Source organism: Leucoraja erinacea, chromosome 21, assembly GCF_028641065.1.
Source record: "Leucoraja erinacea ecotype New England chromosome 21, Leri_hhj_1, whole genome shotgun sequence".
Taxonomy (NCBI): domain Eukaryota; kingdom Metazoa; phylum Chordata; class Chondrichthyes; order Rajiformes; family Rajidae; genus Leucoraja; species Leucoraja erinaceus.
The window spans coordinates 11,127,449-11,145,280 of NC_073397.1; the positions used below are offsets into that span (position 1 = coordinate 11,127,449).

The 17,832-nt window shown below is 45.1% G+C and overlaps 1 protein-coding gene across 1 annotated transcript in view; it reads left to right on the forward strand.

The window, feature by feature from the left end:
* The window catches only part of lama5 (laminin, alpha 5), a 265,684-nt gene that overhangs the window by 107,287 nt on the left and 140,565 nt on the right, over positions 1–17,832 (forward strand). The window contains exons 7-11 of the mRNA XM_055652107.1: positions 6,028–6,143; positions 12,334–12,452; positions 13,550–13,640; positions 13,732–13,866; positions 17,702–17,761. Of these exons, the coding sequence (XP_055508082.1) occupies positions 6,028–6,143; positions 12,334–12,452; positions 13,550–13,640; positions 13,732–13,866; positions 17,702–17,761 (521 nt within the window). The remainder of the gene's footprint in view (positions 1–6,027; positions 6,144–12,333; positions 12,453–13,549; positions 13,641–13,731; positions 13,867–17,701; positions 17,762–17,832) is intronic.

A 17,832-nucleotide genomic window follows, 5' to 3' on the forward strand; every position in this document is an offset into this window, starting at 1 on the left:
GGTTATGGGGCCATCCACAATTTGTGTATGACTGCACGGTGCAGCAATAAGCCCAAATATCTTATCAGCGTTGACATTTAATAGCGTTTACAATGCTAATTGTAAAAATCAGTGGAACTGAAAATTAGGAGCGATGTACGTAAACTGGGGGGCCGATTCACTAAAGATTGAATTAAAAACCCATTGAAATTCTGAGCTGCTTTTTCACTGAGAACATGTTTGTAGCAATTGTTGGGAGTGGCTCAGTGGCACAACAGTAGAGTTACTGCCATACAGTGCCAGAGACCCGGTTCAATCCTGTCTATACGGAGTTTGCACCTTCTCCCTGTGTCCACGTGGGTTTCCTCCAGGTACTCTGGTTTCCTTCCACATTCCAAAGAAGTGTAGGTTTGTATGTTAATTGGCTTCTGTAAATTATCCATAGTGCGTTGGATGGTGTTAGTGTACAAATGACCACTGGTCAATAGACAATAGGTGCAGGAGTGGGCCATTCGGTCCTTCGAGCCAGCACCGCCATTCAATGTAATCATGGCTGATCATCCCCAATCAGTACCCCGTTCTTGCCTTCTCCCCATATCCCCCGACTCCGCTATTTTTAAGAGCCCTATCTATCTCTCTCTTGAAAGCATCCAGAGTACCTGCCTCCACCACCCTCTGAAGCAGAGAATTCCACAGACTCACCACTCTCTGAGAAAAATTGTTTCCTTGTCTCCGTTCTAAATGGCTTACTCCTTATTCTTAAACTGTGGCCCCTGGTTCTGGACTCCCCCAACATCGGGAAAATGTTTCCTGCCTCTAGCGTGTCCAAGCCCTTAACAATCTTATATTTTTAATGAGATATCCTCTCACCCTTCTAAACTCCAGAGTGTACAAGCCCAGCTGCTCCATTCTCTCAGCATATGACAGTCCCGCCATCCCGGGAATTAACCTTGTAAACCTACGCTGCACTCCCACAATAGCAAGAATGTCCTTCCTCAAATTAGGGGACCAAAACTGGTCAGCTCAATGGGCTGATCCACACTGCATCTCCAAACTCAACTGAACTAATTTGAGCAGAATAGTGGAGAGCAATGACCGAGAGCACGTATCAATCAGCAAGAGAAGCAAAACTAAACTAAACCTTGTTCTGTGATGCACGGAGAGGGCAGAAATCAATATTAGTTTTGTTCAGATTACCTATCGTCTCGTGACTTTATCTTCCTGAATTTGCTGTAAATTGAACACTTCTGCATATTTGCACTAAAATCTGTTGAGGAATGTGGTCCCCATTGACTGCAGAGCACAAGGTCCCTCAAGTTGATGTTCAGAATTAGCCTGATGCCGGATTTATGATGTCGGCTTTAATTTTAATAGCAGCATTACTATTCAAAGTTCTACAAAGCAGATATCTATCAATGCTATCTTTGTTAACTTTATCCTCTCTATTCTGCTCATGGTTCTATTTATTCCAGCAACTGCCAAGGTTTTAGTTTGTATGTTAACTTGAACTAACAGACTCTCCACAGCAGTGAAATGTAGTTTATTTTAGAGATACTGCATGGAGCAGGCTCCACTGAGTCTGCTCCGACCAGCGATCCCTGCACATTAAAGGGCCTGCCCCATTGTACGAGGTAATTCAAGAGTTCTCCCGAGTTTTCCCCTGATTCAAACTTGGAGAATGTCCATAGCGGGTCCGTGGAAGTTCGTGGATGTTTCGTAGCGGCTCGTACGAGTAACGGTAGGTACTCGGGAAATCCGGGAAACTCGTGATGATTTTTCAACACTGTGAAAAATGTCCACGAGTAAAACATTACTTGTGATTAAAAAAAATTGTTACTTTTTACTCGTACGAGCCGCTACGAGACACCCACAAACTCCTACGGACCCGCTACGGACATTCTCCAAGTTCGAATCGGGGGAAAACTTGGGAGCACTCTTGAATTACCTCGTACAGTGGGACAGGCCATTTATACTACACTGCACACTAGGGACAATTTACACTTATATCAAGCCAATTAACCTTTAAACCTGTACGTCTTTGGAGTGCGGGAGGAAAACGAAGATCTCTGAGAAAACCCACGCGGTCACGGGTAGGACGTACTAACTCCGTACAGATAGAACCCGTAGTCGGGATCGAACCTGGGTCTGTAAGGCAGCAACTCTACCGCTGTGCCACTCGGTGATTAGAAAGTCTCTGGTCAGAATCTCCAGCACATGGAAAGTGGAAAAACTATTGTGTGTTCCAGTGAATAATTCAATGATTGAATCAAACGAATCAACGTCATCAGATTTCATGCTGTAAAGGGAAGATTGTGCTGTGAAAATGTATATGTTTTATGTTATCTATTGTGTAATCAGTGAACCATCAATTTTAAGGCAACAACTAGACAAAGTGGGACCCGTTGGGTCCCAGCTTCACACGGGAGGGCTGGTCCCCCAACGCAATATTCCACCTCCACTAATTCCAATATTGCTGGCCAGTGTGGGGGGGGGGGAGAGCTTTCTGGAGTGCTAGCATGGTGTTGTGGGCCGAAGGGACTGGTTTCCAGAGTGCTAGTATGGACTTTGTGGGCCGAATGGATTCTTGGGCTGGCAACCCAGTCACTTACACCACACACACACAAACAGACACTCACTGACATACACACAAACTCACACATACACACACACTCACTGACTCACACACCATATATATGGCAGTAAAATTTCTTGAATACTCACATGGCTGAGCGTGGCCTCTCCACTTTGGGGCTTCCGCAGTCAGCGGCACTTCTGCAATCAGCGTGACCTCTGAACGTACTGGAAATTAAGCAATCAGCGCTACCTATGCACTCACTGGAAATGACGCATTCAGCGTGACCTGTCCACTAAGCGGAAGTCACAAAATGAGTGGGACTTTTGAACCAAACAGTCGAACCTAATAAAGCATTTATTCCTTCTAAACACAGTCGGACCTAATAAAGCATTGCAGTTTCAAGCACAGGCAGGGCAACAGGCCAAACAACTCATGGCATTGTTATTAAGGGACAACAAATTATTTATTGCGAGTACACTGCAGACTCACAGTTCAGTTGATTCACAGCTTAGAATGAGAGTCGTGGCCTCCCCCTCATGATCTTGCAGAGTGACTGAGTCATGTCCACGCATCCGGGGTTTTATAGTCCTGCCCCCACCCCCTCCCCGGACGGGGCATTACCTACATCGCGGTGATTGACAGGCGAGAGGATCACAGGGTTTTTTACATACTCATAACTTTTTTATTTTTCATCAATGGGGAAAAATCCTCGGGCCTGCTCAGCAGAGGAGGGCTGTGAGTAAATTGGCCAAAAATCATAGCGATACATGGTAGCGTTTTTGTCTAAAATCAATATACAGCGCAGACAGGAAGTGGTCAAGATGAGACTTTTAATTATATAGATGCTTGTTCTGTAATACTGTTTGAGCTAAGATGGTGAATGGAGACACAAGATTCTGCAGGAGCTGGAAACCTGAGTAAGAAACAAAGCGCTTGGAGGAACTCAGCGAGTCAGCCAACATCTGTGGAGGGAAATGGACAGATTTGATTGAGGGTACGGGGCCCTTCTTCAGATTTTCAGACAACGTTCACAGATTGAAGAGGGGTCCTGACCAAAACATCGTCTGTCCATTTCCCTGCACAGATGCTGCCTGACCAGCATTTGCTTTTGGCCTCAGAAGGGTTTCGGCCCGAAATGTTGCCTATGGCTTTGTCCATTTCTTCAGTTCCTTGCCCTCATCCCCTGCTCCTGTAAGCGGGCATGGGATTGTTTAGATCATGGCGTGCTCCCTTTGAAATGGGCGTGACAGCCGAGAGCCAAATAACACAGATGCTGGGGCTTTCTACCCGTTCACCCCTACCCAGAACTGTGCCTTTAAGGGGCAGAGTTTTACATATTGTTCAAACCCTACTGCTGGCACCTTTATTTGTCCCTAAATCAAAGATGAAAGGCTAATCACCTTGAGGAAAGCCAATCCTGAACAGAACTCCTTTGATTCTAAGCAGATGTTTTAAGCATAAATGTTAAACCCAAACAGCCTCCCTTTGCATTGCAGATGAGAAAATAAAATGAAACACACCTCCCACCAAATACGTAGGCAGGAACTGCAGATGCTGGTTTAAACTAAACTGGGCAGCTTACAACCCAGGCGTATGAATATTGATTTCTCTAACTGCAACTAACCCCTACATTCTCTCTCTCTCCATCCAATCCCCACCCAAGTCACACCAGATTTTCATTCTCACCTCGCCACAGCTTACAATGACCTGTTTCCTATATAATTGTTACTTTTTTACATTTATTTCACTCGTTTGTTCTATATACCTCTCTATATCATTGCCTATGTCTCTCGTTCCACTTTTCCGTGGCTTTTAGTCTGAAGAAGGATCTCGACCCGAAAAGTCACTCCAGAGATTCTGCCTGCCCGATGAGTTACTCCAGCATTTTGTGTCCATCACCCAAATACTGTTTTTACGCAGTGTCATTTCTCTGACTGTAGTCTGACTTTGCTCTGCCACGACTGTACAAAGCGGAAGGCCAGCTGTGTATTCAATCAGATGCTGCCATTTATCATCCTGGCAGTCGTGCTTATTACCGAACGATCTGAAGAAATAAAATGACTCATTTGGGGCCATTTGTTTAACAGGTGTGTAGATAAAAGAACTGGGTGAGGACTGGTGGAAATTAATCAATGGGAAATGAGGAACAGCACAAGTCTGGCTGGCTCACCTCCGCATTAGTGCATTCTCGCGCGGGCTATGTGCCTGGAGCCTTGCTTCATCAAATCTGCCTTCAGATCTTCAATTTATTCATTCACCACAGAAAATGCCAAACGGTCAATTATTGCAGGCAGGCCTTGGCTGAATATGCGTTTAGTTTCTCATGCAGTCTCTGACTCTGGTTACACTCAGCACTTTGGGTTTTTATTTTGTTTTGAACTATATCGAGTTTTTTTTTTAATTATTGAATTTTTTTGTTTTGTTTATGATGTTATCTATTGAGACTGTGTTTACAAATCTATCGTGCTGCCCTAAGCAAGAATTTCAGTGTTTGGTTTTGGTACATGTGACTCAACATGCTACAATTCTCTATCACACAATGTGTAGAAAGGAACTGCAGATGCTGGTTTATAGCAAGGATAAAGGATAGCAAAGGTTTATCAATTTCATGTGTACTGAGGTAGGCTGAAAAGCTTTGTTTTACATGCTATTCAATCAAATCAGATAATACTATACATAAATGCAAGCAAACCAAACTCAAGTACAATAGGCAGAGCAATGAGAAAGTTATAGAGTGCGGTATTGTTGTACAACCATTACATAGCAAAGGTTTCTTGAGCTAAAGCCATGAATCTTATCTGCCTGGGCAACTGATCAGCTTTCTATTTGGCTACTGATGATCATCACACTAGTAAGAGCGATTATTTGCAGACATATCTGCATGTGGTTGTTAAGCAGCATCTGCAGTTCCTTGTTTCACCAATAAACTATAAGGTTGGCATCCCTGGGTCTACAGCGCTGCAAGCACTATGAGGCAGCAACTCTACCGCTGCGCCACCGTGCTAACTGAAAAATTAACGCAAATAGTTTAAATTCCCGAGTTGTTGTGTGCAGGTTTCTGCCTGTCTGTTGCCAGCCTTGCTTTGTTCTGGCCTTTTCTTATCGACAGTTCCCTCCCCCAACTTTCAGTCTAAAGAAGGGTCCCGACCTGAAACATCACCCATCCTTTTTCTCCAGCGATGCTGCTTGACCCGCTGAGTCACTCCAGCACTTGTGTATAAACCAGCATGTGTAGATCCTTTCTAGACACCACCTCTCTTCCAGCTTTCTTTCCCTTACAATCGGTCTGAAGAAGGGTCCCGACCCGAAACGTCACCAACCCACCTTGTCCTGGGATGCTGCGTGAACCCGCTGAGTTACTCCAGCACTTTGGGTCTTTTTTTGGTTTTGTGTTATTGTGTGGTGACTGGTGGGATTAACAAATGAAGAACATTGGTGTGCAAGTAGTTCAGTCATTTCTATCTCCTTCACAGGCTTCATTGTGACTGTCAGCACAATACATGTGGAGGGTCATGTGATCAGTGTTGCCCTGGATACAACCAACTACCTTGGAAACCGGCTACAACAGACAGTGCAAACAAATGTGAACGTAGGTACTTTCATAACATTTTGCTATCTCAAGCTGTACATTTGCAACATTGAATATTACTTCACCTATTGGGAATGCTTAGTTTAGAGATGCAGCATGGAGACAGGCCCTTCGGCCCACCAAGGCCGCCCGCGCCGACCATCGATTACTAGTTCGATGTTATCCCACTTTCCCTCCACACGAGGAGCAATTTACAGAGGCCAATTAACCTACAAATCCGCATGTCTTTGGGATGTGGAGGAAACCGGAGGAGCCCCAGGCAGTCACAGTGCGAGCATGCAAACTCCACACAGTCAGCACCTGAGATCAGGCTCGAATCCAGGTTTCTGGCCGGAGTGCAGCAGCAGCTCTGCCACCTGGAAGAGAAAGGACAATAAATGACTTCATGCCATGTCCTAGCTCTGTCCCACTAGCTGTAAACTGGATCAGAGGCAATTGAAGAGTTAACTTTAGTTACAAATGTGCACCCCATAGTTTGGTTTCATAGGTGTGTTTAGTTTAATTTACAATTACAATTTATTTCCCACAACCCATTCTCTTAATGGATCCTTGCTTTGTGAATGATCTATCTGTGGCTTTTATCCCTTTCATGCTGTAATACACTCTACAAGCCACCTCCCTGCTCCATTGTGCTGCTATGATTGAGTTCAGTTGTGGTTCAAAACCTTTTACTTTGATCATGTCCAGCCCCAGCATTTCCAACTGTTTGATACAAAGGTCTACTTCTGCTTTTGGTGCTAGTGTTTACTCAGCACAATTCACAGCCATGACAAAGCACGGTTAGTGCTTTATTTATTCCTGAGTTTTAATTGTGTGCTCAGCATGGAACATAGAGCAGTACAGCCCAGGAACAGGCATAAGAACAGGCCCTTTGACACATAATATTTGTGTAGACCATATTGCCAAGACCAACCTTTAACTGCCTGCCTCCCAGCATATCCATGTGATTATTGCTCCTATCGTATCTGCCTCAATCACCACCGACAGCATTATGATCCAAGCATTGAGACCAACACGGTGGTGCAGCGGTAGAGTTGGTGCCTTGCAGCGCCAGAGACCGGTTTGACCCTATCTACAGGTGCTGTCTGTACGGAGTTTGTACGTTCTCCCCGTGACCGCGTGGGTTTTCTCCAGGTATTCCAGTTTCCTCCCACACTCCAAAGCCGTGCAAGTTTGCCAGTTAGTTGTCTTCAGTAAAATTGTAAATTGTCCCTTGTGTGTAGGATATAGTGTACGGGGTGATTGCTAGTCGGCGTGGGCTTGGTGGGCCGAAGGGCCGGTTCCTGCGCTGTATCTCTAAAGTCACTCATTGCCCTCTCTGTCAAATAAATTTGCCGCACACATCTACTTTGAACTTTGCCCCTCTCATCTTAAAACTTCCGACTGCAGTGACGGAAATTGATATCAAAATATGGAGGGGACAGGGTGGACACACAATTTCTTGGCAGCCGCGCGCGCATGCGCACACTCACACATACACACACACGCGAGGCTTCGAAGGCTTTTGCCGTGGGCCCCGTGAACGGTAATTTCAGCTCAATCCAGCACTAAATGCAGCTCAACTCTGCCTGTCTCGCCGGGTTAACCTACAGCCCTGCCTGGACTGACGGGACACCAGCACTGCTTCTCCGCACTGGCTGTAAACCTGGGCCATATTTCCCGCAAGTCCAGGCAGGGCTATAGGATAACCTGGCGGGACAGGCAGAGTTGAGCAGGGTTTAGCGCTGCTTCTCTGCGCTAGTTGTGGGCCTGGGGGTACAGCTCCCGTCTGACTCCCGACGTCTCTGGCCACTCCCGGGCGTGTGGGGAGGGGCACTTGGGTGGGGACAGGATAGCACTGGAGAGCCGAGATCAATCCTCCAATCACCCGCATCGCGCGGATATCAGGTCTCGCCCCCAGGTCTGTGACTGACGTCTCTCTCCGTCTAATCGGCACCCTGCAATGCACCCCCAGTCTCGCAGAAAGCAGAGATTTCACCTCCGGATTACTCAAAAATGGGGGGGGATCATCCCCCACCTCTCAAAACAGGGGGGGACGTGCGTCCCCTGCCCCCCCCCCCCCCCCCCCCCCTGGGATTTCCGCCCCTGACCGACTGGTGTTGGATATTTCCATCCAGTAAATTAGGTTCTGACAGTCCACCCTATCTTTACCTATCAGAATGTTATATACTTCGATCAAGTCTCCCCAAAATGGCTAGTGTTCTAGAGAACACAATGCAAGTGTCCAATCTATCCATGTAGATAATATCCAGTAATCATGCTAACCGCTGACTGGTTTACACGCAACAAAAGCATTTCAAGTGAGAATAAACTAAGCTAAACTAAACTAAACTTAACTAAATTACTTCTGGTAAACCCACTTCTGCATTCTTTCCAAAGCCTCCATATCCTCCGTACAATGGGGTGCCAGAACTGCATGCAATACTCCAAATGTGTCCTGGTTGAAATTGTTTCATTTACTGTCAATTACCTGAATTTACTGTAATTAACCTGAATGGAGATTAATTTATAGAACAGTGGACAGAATAGTTATTTAAAAAAATGTCAATTAAATAGATTGATTAGGCAGCACTATTACATAAAATTAACCCTGGAAAATTTGAATAATGTTACATTGGTCACAGAGGAGAACTTTCAAAATCCTGCGTGCTTATCTGTGAAATTAAATTGTATAGTTTTTCTCAGCGCTTTTTCATTTATTGTGCTATTCTCACCGTGATCATTTTAAACCTATATTCAGTCTTGTGTTAAATCACTTTACAATGGAGAGAGGCATGATTGATATTTTTCTTGGTGACTTATGAAAATCAGTGCTGCATGTGTCTGTGTCTGTATTCCAACAACAAATGGGTGCAGTGAACAAAGGAGCAATGGGTACAAATCCCCCTGCTTCTGAATCACACTGCATGCTGACTTACTCTGCACTTCCTCTGCTGTTTATATCTGACCATCCTTCGAAGATGCAGCAAGTATAATGTCATATGAAAGATCTCGTGAGAGAGCTATACTCTTCTCATGATGTTGATCACACATTGGGTGCATACCAACTCAAAGGCCAATTATGACCGCCCAGATTTGCTTTTATGCTGCTGCCGTAAGGATAAGCAGATATTGGTCTCCTTAACTGTGAAATTGTTCCATTCTCAAATAAGGAAAGCATCACTTTCAATGTAAATCCCACTGGCCATACCTTTACCTGCCATAAGCCCGTGGCTTACCTGACCTCTGCCAAGGATCACAAGCTTCCCCACCTCCAGACCAGTCCATCTGTAAAAATTCCTTATTTCTATGGCAAGTCCTCTTCCATCATGCCCAGTTCCTTTGGAAGACCCCAATGTGACCACCAGCTAAGAAGATACTGTTACCTCTATTGTGAGTTTGAGTTTAGGTTATTGGCATTTATTTTATCTATCTATCTATTTATCCATCTGTTTATTTATTTATTCGTCCATTTATTTATCTATGTATTTATTTAGTTTATTGTAAAAAGCTTTTGTTGTATGCTAACCAGTCAGCGGAAAAACAATACATGATTACAATTGAACCAACTACAATGTACCATACATGAAATGGGGAATGACATGAATAATATTTGGTTCAAGATAAAGCCAGTTCAAAGATTGTCCGAGGGGTCTCTAATGAGGTAGAAAGTAGTTCAGGACTGCTCTCCATTTATTAGTAGGGTGGTTAATTTGCTTGCAAACCTGTACAACTTTGGAGTGTGGGAGGAAGCCAGAGCACCTGAAGAAAACACACACAGGTCATAGGAAGAACGTGCAAACTCCATACAGACAACACCCATAGTCAGGATCAAACCCGGGTCTCCGGTGCTGTAAGACAGCAACTACACCGCTGCACCACTGATCCAAAACTATTAACCTGTAGACCTAACCTGGAACAAGGAAGTGAATCAATAACCTATTTAACACATTGACAGCATTTAAACTCCTCATTCATTCCCCAACCTGTCACCTTGTGTTCTATTAATAACTAATAATTGTGAAAGTTGATATCCAGTAAGTAGTTTGTGGGCTTTGATCCATGAGGAGCCAGAGGAGTTGAAAGGCAGAACTGTTCCAGATTGCCGCTTTGCAAAAAAAGGACTTTGCTATTGGCTTGAGTCTCCCAAGTACAGCTCAACAACTAGAAACAGCAAACTGCACTCATAACCACAGCGGATTTCCGACTTCATTATTTGGCTGGTAAAATGGCAGAGTGAATCGGCAGACTTTTATAAGTAATGCGATTTACTGCTTTCAAAGGAACAAAAATCTGGCTGCTTTTATAAAGGCTTGACAGCTGTGACATGTTACTGCCACTGCAAATAATACTCAAGTTCCCTGCATGCTGTTGTCTGAAAGACCCAGGGGGATATGACGTCAGATATAGTGAATGGTTTTGTTGTACTCAACACACCGAACAATAATCTAAGAACCCAGAGAAAACGGTTGCTGTCATGCAGAATGAACGAAGGCCTTCCTGAATTATGATCCAGCGTTACGTGAAATGCACCTTATCAATGTTCATAGATATTGCACGCTCTATAGATGCTGTTCGATAGAAATTGTGGATGCATTGGTAATCATTTTCCAATGTTTTTTAGATTCAGGATCAGTTCCTGTGGATTGGAGGGTAGCTAATGTTATCCCACTTTTTAAGAAAGGCACGAGAGAGAAAACAGGGAATTATAGACCAGTTAGCCTGACATCGGTGGTGGGGAAGATGCTGGAGTCAATTATAAAAGATGAAATAGCGGCACATTTGGATATAAGTGACAGGATCGTGTTTTAGTCAGCATGGATTTACGAAGGGAAATCATGCTTGACTAATCTGGAATATTTTGAGGATGTAACTTGGAAAATGGACAAAGGATAGCCAGTGGATATAGTGTACCTGCACTTTCTGAAAGCATTAGATAAGGTCCCACATAGGAGCCTAGTGGGCAAAATTAGAGCACATGGCATTGGAGGTAGGGTTGGCAGACAGGAAACAAAGAGTAGGGATTAACGGGTCCCTTTCAGAATGGTAGGCAAGAATTAGTGGATTAATGTGGATAAATGTGAGGTTATCCACTTTGGTGGCAAAAACAGGAAAGTAGATTATTATCTGAATGGTGTCAAGTTGGGAAAAGGGGAAGTACAACGAGATCTGGGGGTCCTTGTTCATCAGTCGCTGAAAGTAAGCATGCAGGTACAGCAGGCAGTGAAGAAAGCTAATGGCATTTTGGCCTTTATAACAAGAGAAGTTGAGTGTAGGAGCAAAGAGGTCCTTCTGCAGTTGTACAGGGCCCTAGTGAGACCACACCTGGAGTATTGTGTGCAGTTTTGGTCTCCAAGTTTGAGGAAGGACATTCTTGCTATTGAGGGAGTGCAGCGTAGGTCATAAGGTTAATTCCCAGGATGGCAGGACTGTCATATGTTGATAGAATGGAGCGGCTGGGCTTGTATACTCTGGAATTTAGAAGGATGAGGGGATCTTAGTGAAACATATCAGATTATTAAGGGATTGGACACGCTAGAGGAAGGAAACATGTTCCCGATGTTGGGGGAATCCAGTACCAGGGGCCACAGTTTAAGAATTAGGGGTAGGCCATTTAGAACAGAAATTAGGAAAAACTTTTTCAACCATTGAGTTGTGAATCTATGGAATTCTCTGCCTCAGAAGGCAGTGGAGGCCAATTCTCTGGATGCTTTCAAGAGAGAGTTAGATAGAGCTCTTAAAGATAGCAGAGTCAAGGGATATGGCGAGAAGGCAGGAACAGGGCACTGATTGTGGATGATCAGCCATGATCATATTGAAGGGCAGCGTTGACTCGAAGGGCAGAATGGCCTACTCCTGCACCTATTGTTTATTGTCTATTAATAATTCTTCTCATTACAGAACCAGGGGGCATGGGTTTAAGCTGAGAGGGGAAAGATTAAAGGGACCAAAGAGATAACTTTTTCAAACAGAGGGTGGTGGGTATATGGAACAAGCTGCCAGAGGAGGTAGGTGAGGCTGGTTCTATAACAACATTGAAAAGACATTTGGACAGGCACACGGAAAATAAATGTTTAGAGGGAAATGGGCCTAACGCAGGCAGATGGGACTTATGTAGATGGGGCATCTTGGTCGACAATGGACAAATTAGGCTGAAGGGCCTGTTTCCGCCCTGTACAACTCTATAACTCTGACTACTTTCTTCCGGCAGCCTGCAATTGTAATGGTCATGCATCTGAATGTGTATACAACCATGTGGTACACCAGCAACAACGGAGTTTGAATCACCAGGGTCGATATGAAGGAGGTGGCGTATGTATTGATTGCCAGGTAAATACTTTGTTTTATATAAACTATTAATCTTATTGCTTCAATCAAGATTTTATAGTTTAGCTTCTAACCTGAGATGGAACAAGGTTTGTCTCATTGAGGTTTTAACACTTGCTTTGTTGCCGGAAACAATTGGTGTTACATTAAGTAGGATGGAAACCCAATGGAGTAGCACTGTAGTGTTAGTGTTGGTTTAGTTTAGAGATACAGTATGGAAACAGGCCCACCAAGTCTATGCCGCCCAGCGATCACTCTTCCACTAGTTCATTGATTCAATGATATTTTATTGTCACATGTACCTAGCTAGAGTGAAATGCTTAGTTCTATGCTATCCCAGTTTTGCATCCTACACATTAGGGGAAGTTTACCTTTGACCTATTCTGTTGCACTGGGTTGGAATTAAATGCATGCAACATATAGCAGTTTAATTTAGAGTTACAGCGTGGAAACGGGCCCTTCGGCCCACCGAGTCCACACCGACCAGCGATCTCCGCACATTAACCCTATCCCTCACACACCAAGGACAATTTACACATACACCAAACCAATTAACCTACAAACCTGTACGTCTATTGGAGTGTGGGAGGAAACCAAACTCAGTTGCCCAAAGAGTCGTAATGTCTTTCTGGTCGCCGCTGGATTTTCAACATGTTCAAAATTCAAACAGTCGGCTTGACGTCAATGAGCATGGCTTGCCTTCTCCTGACGTAGGTACTGACGTTGGTTGTCGCCAGGATGACGTAGGTTGTCGCCGGTGCTGACTTCAGTGAATTCCATTGGCGACTACCCACGTCAACTGGCGACAGGTACCGGCGACTGAATTGTCTTCAGCTGTCTTCACTTGTCGCCGGCAGTGTTGTAGCTTGTCGCGGGTGGATGTAGGTTGACTTTGGTTGTCGTAGGTGTGGTCGTAGGTGAACGCCCTAATGGGTCGCCGGTTGTTGGTAGCTTGCCGCAGCGTGACGTCGACTAGGTGGTAGGTTGCTGTAGCTTGTTGTTGGGGGTCCAGACATTGTCGTATGGGGGGGTCCAGTCCAGTAGCTCTACCACTTCGCCACCGTGCCACCTGTTAACGTGCTTCCTGTGTTACTCTCCAGCACAACACTGCCGGGGTCAACTGTGAACGATGTGTGGATGGATATTATCGGGCACCCGATGTGTCAGCTAATTCCGTGGACGCTTGCATCCGTAGGTTTTCTCTATCTCACTTATTGATGTGGTCTTGTGTGCGGAACTTGGGAAAGGGGTACTTGAACTGATGTGCTCTGTGTTGCTTCAGCTTGCAACTGCAATTCCGAGTTCATGGAAGTTACATGTGAGGATTACACAGGCCGGTGTCACTGCAAGTACAACTACGCTGGAGAGAACTGCGACGACTGCGCAGCGGGGTATCACGACTTCCCCAGATGCCACCGTAAGTACGGCACGCACACAGCGGCTCTTCCAATGAACTTGGAAGAATCTGCGGATGCTAGGATCCTACGTACAACACAATGTGCTGCAATGCTCAACGGGTCGAGCAGCATTTGTGGAGGACATGCATAGGTGACGTCCTACCCAGAGATTGACATCAAGAGTTTCTGCCTGACCCGCTGAGTTACTCCAGCACTGTTTGTTCTTCCAATAAATTACTGAGATCGGCTTCAATTGAATCAAAGTATTTTGAAGGTAAACAGACTGGGCGATCATTTTGAACAACTTCGCTCAGTCCGCCTTGGCCTAGATGGTCTCCCGGATGTCAAACATTTTAACTTCCCTCCCCATTCCCAAAATGACCTTTCTGTCCTGGGCCTCCTCCACTGTCAGAGTGAGGCCACACGCATATTGGAGGAACAGCACCTCATATTTCACTTGAACATTTTACAACCCAACGGTATGAATATTGATGTCTCTAATTTCAAGTAACCTCTGCATTCTCTCTCACCCCCCCCTCCTCCGCCCTAGTCATCCTACTAGATCCACTGTCCGCATCCCTGCATTACCCCATTTTCACCAGCCCAACAATGGGCCATTATGGGCTCCACCCTTCCTTGGTCATCTTTTGTCGGCCCAGCTTTGTTCTGGCCTTTTCCTACATCCTGTTTTCTGAAGAAGGGTCCTGACCCTAAAACGTCATCCATTCTTTTTCTCCAGAGATGCTGCCTGATGTGCTGAGATACTCCAGTGCTTTGTGTCTATCTTCTAGCATCTGCAGTTCCTTTCTACGCATTTTGTTTTGAAGATAAAGTTATTTGGTGGAGAGAAATTAATGGGTTGTGGTATTTTTTAAATGATTCATGGCTGCAGCTCACAGGAGCCTAGACTAAGGTGTAAGATATGCTCGGTGTGAAAATCCATCAGGGGAGGTTCTTTGCTGTGATTGTCCAGGTTTGGTTGGTTTCCTTGTGGTACTCTTAGTTTTACATGACAATGCGTCTCCCGGTAGAATTAAGAACTCGTATCTGTACACTGCTTCCCTTCCCCCATTTCAATGGAGACACAAGAGACTGCAAATGCTGGAATCTTGAGCAAAACACAAAGTGCTAGAGGAACTCAGCATCGGGGGAGGGAAGGGGCAGGCAACATTTCGGGTCAGTACTTACAGACACTAATCCTATTTTACCACACTATTTTTTAGTTCCCATAGAATTATACAGCATTGAAGTCGTCCCCCCCCCCCCCCCCCCCCCCCCCCCCCCAAAACCACCAACCGCACATTTAAACAAATTCCACAATAATCCCATGTTTAACTGCACAATGATCAAAATCATTCGCAACCCCTCAGGAAATAAAGCAACCCAACAATACATGTGGCGAGGCCTAGGGCATGGGACAGTACGGCGCAGGAACAGGCCCTTCGGCCCACAATGTCAGTGCTAAACATCTTGCAAGTTAAACTAATCTCCTCTGCCTGCAAGTGATCCATATCACTCCATTCCTTGCATGGGCATGTGTTTACCCAAAAGCCTCCTAAACGCCACTATTGTATCTGCCTCCACGCACCCACCACTCTGTGTAAAAGCAAAACCACTTTGCCCTGCACATCTCCTTTACTCTTTTCCTCTCTGATCTGAAAACTATGACCTGTAGACTTTGACATTTCCACCCTGGGGAAACAAACATTCGGAATACTACTCATATAATTTTATATACTTCTATCAGATCTCCTCACAACCTCCGGCGTTCCAGAGCAAACAATCAAAGGCTGTCCAAGCTCTCCCTGTAGCTAATATATCCCCTAATCAAGGTAAACATCCTCTCCACCCTTTCCAAATCTCCGCATCCTTCCTTTCATGGGGCTGCACAAAACTGAAACCAGAACTGCACAAAATATTCCAAATGCGGCCTAATCAAAGTTGTATCAAGCTGCAGCGTGAGTTTCTGACTCTTATGTTCAATGCCCCGACCAATGAAGGCACGTATCCTTCATTACCACTCTATCTACTTGTGTTGCCACTTTCATGGAGTTATTGTGGTGGCTCCCAAGGGTTGGGCCATTCCACTATCGAACCCCTCAGCACGGGAATGGACTAGTCTGGGGGCGGTCCTTAGCTACAGGGGTTTAGTCGCGATCGTCCTCTTGCAAACCCGACTGGTCAAGAGAACAACTAATAAAATTCCTCCCGAAATACCCGGCTCCTCACCTTCATTTCGGGTTTATCGCCACGCCACATTACGGCCCAAAGATCCCTTTGTAAAACAACGCTGTTAAGGGTCTTGCCATGAATCGTATATTTTCCCCTTGCACTCGACCTCCCACCCACGCAACACCTCACACTTGCTCGGATTAAACTCCATCTGTCATTTCTCTACCCATTTCTGTAGCTAATCTATACCCCACTGTATAATTTGACAGCCTTCCTCACAATGTGCGACCCCAGCAATCTTGGTGTTATTTTCGTGTCACCTTCACTTGGGCCGAAGGGCCTGTTTCCATTTAACTGTAATCTGCAAGCTCACTAACCAACCAGTCTACGTTTATGTCCATGTCATTTAAAGAACTCACAAACAGCAGGGGTCCCAGCACGGATCCTTGCAGAACTCCATTGGTCAGACCTCCAGCCTGAATATTTAAGAAAAGATTTTATAGGAATCTGAGGGGTAACGTTTTCACACAATGGGTGGTGGGTGTATGGAACAAGCTGCCAGAGGAGGTTGTTGTGGCTGGGATTGTCCCATTGTTTAAGAAACAGTTATAGACAGGTACATGGATAGGACCGGTTTGGAGGGATGTGGACCAAGCGCAGGGAAGTTGGACTAGTGTAGCTGGGACATTGCTGGCTGGTGTGGGCAAGTTGGGCCGAAGGGCCTGTTTCCACACTGTATCACTCGATGACTCTAAATGTCTATGTGCTGTTTAGTTGCATGTGAACAAGTGCTGCAGAAGTACAGCTACATGGCACACCTTTATGACATGCTCATTTCCACTCACATCCATGGTGGTTTAAAACAGAGCCCCCATTGACCTTATTTCCCTGCATCTAGCCAAGCCAAGGATTCAGGCAGGTGAATGACTTGAACCTCAGTAAATATCAATCTGCAGCCATATACCTGAATGTAAACAGAAGTGTACATTTGATTCAGAGACATAAGGAACTGCAGATGCTGGAAACTTGCAAAGAATGTAATGTGCTGGAGTACACGGTGGCGCAGTGGTAGAGTTGCTGCCTTAGAGCTCCAGAGACCTGGGTTTGATCCTGACTATGGATGCTGTCTGTATGGAGTTTGCACATTCTCCCCGTGACGGTGTGGGTTTTCTCTGGGTGCTCCGGTTTCCTCCCACACTCCAAAGCCGTACAGGTTTGTTGGTTAATTGGCTTTGGTAAAGATTGTAAAATTGTCCCTAGTGTGTTGGATAGTGCTAGTGTATGTGGATTGCCGATTCAGTGGGCCAAAATGCTTATTTCCGCAGTGTATCGTTAAACTCTAAACTAAGTCAGCATTTGTGGAGAACATGGATGGGCGATGTTTACCTATTCATGTCCTCCACAGATGCTGCCTGACCCACTGAGTTATTCTGGCACTTTGTGTTCGGGGTCTTTTTCGCTTCATATTCCACCCACATAGACTCGAAGCTTTGGTGACATGTCAAGTTGAGAATGGACCTTTTGTAAGAAAAGCTACTTATTACCAGCGGAAAAACTACTGACAATCCTTCGGTCCTACTAATCCAATGTACACAGAGAGACATGATTTAGACTGTATTCTGATCATATGATGACTGGTATATTAAACCATTATGTCCTACTCACTATGTGTTTGATCAACAGCTTTGCCAGTGAATCCCACACAATCCACAGGAGCCTTAATCCACGTGGGTGAAATAATAAGTAAGTCACTGGGCCTGGGTCATGTAAAATATCTTCCGTGCTAGTTTTGATTGCAGCTTTAATCGTGTTTT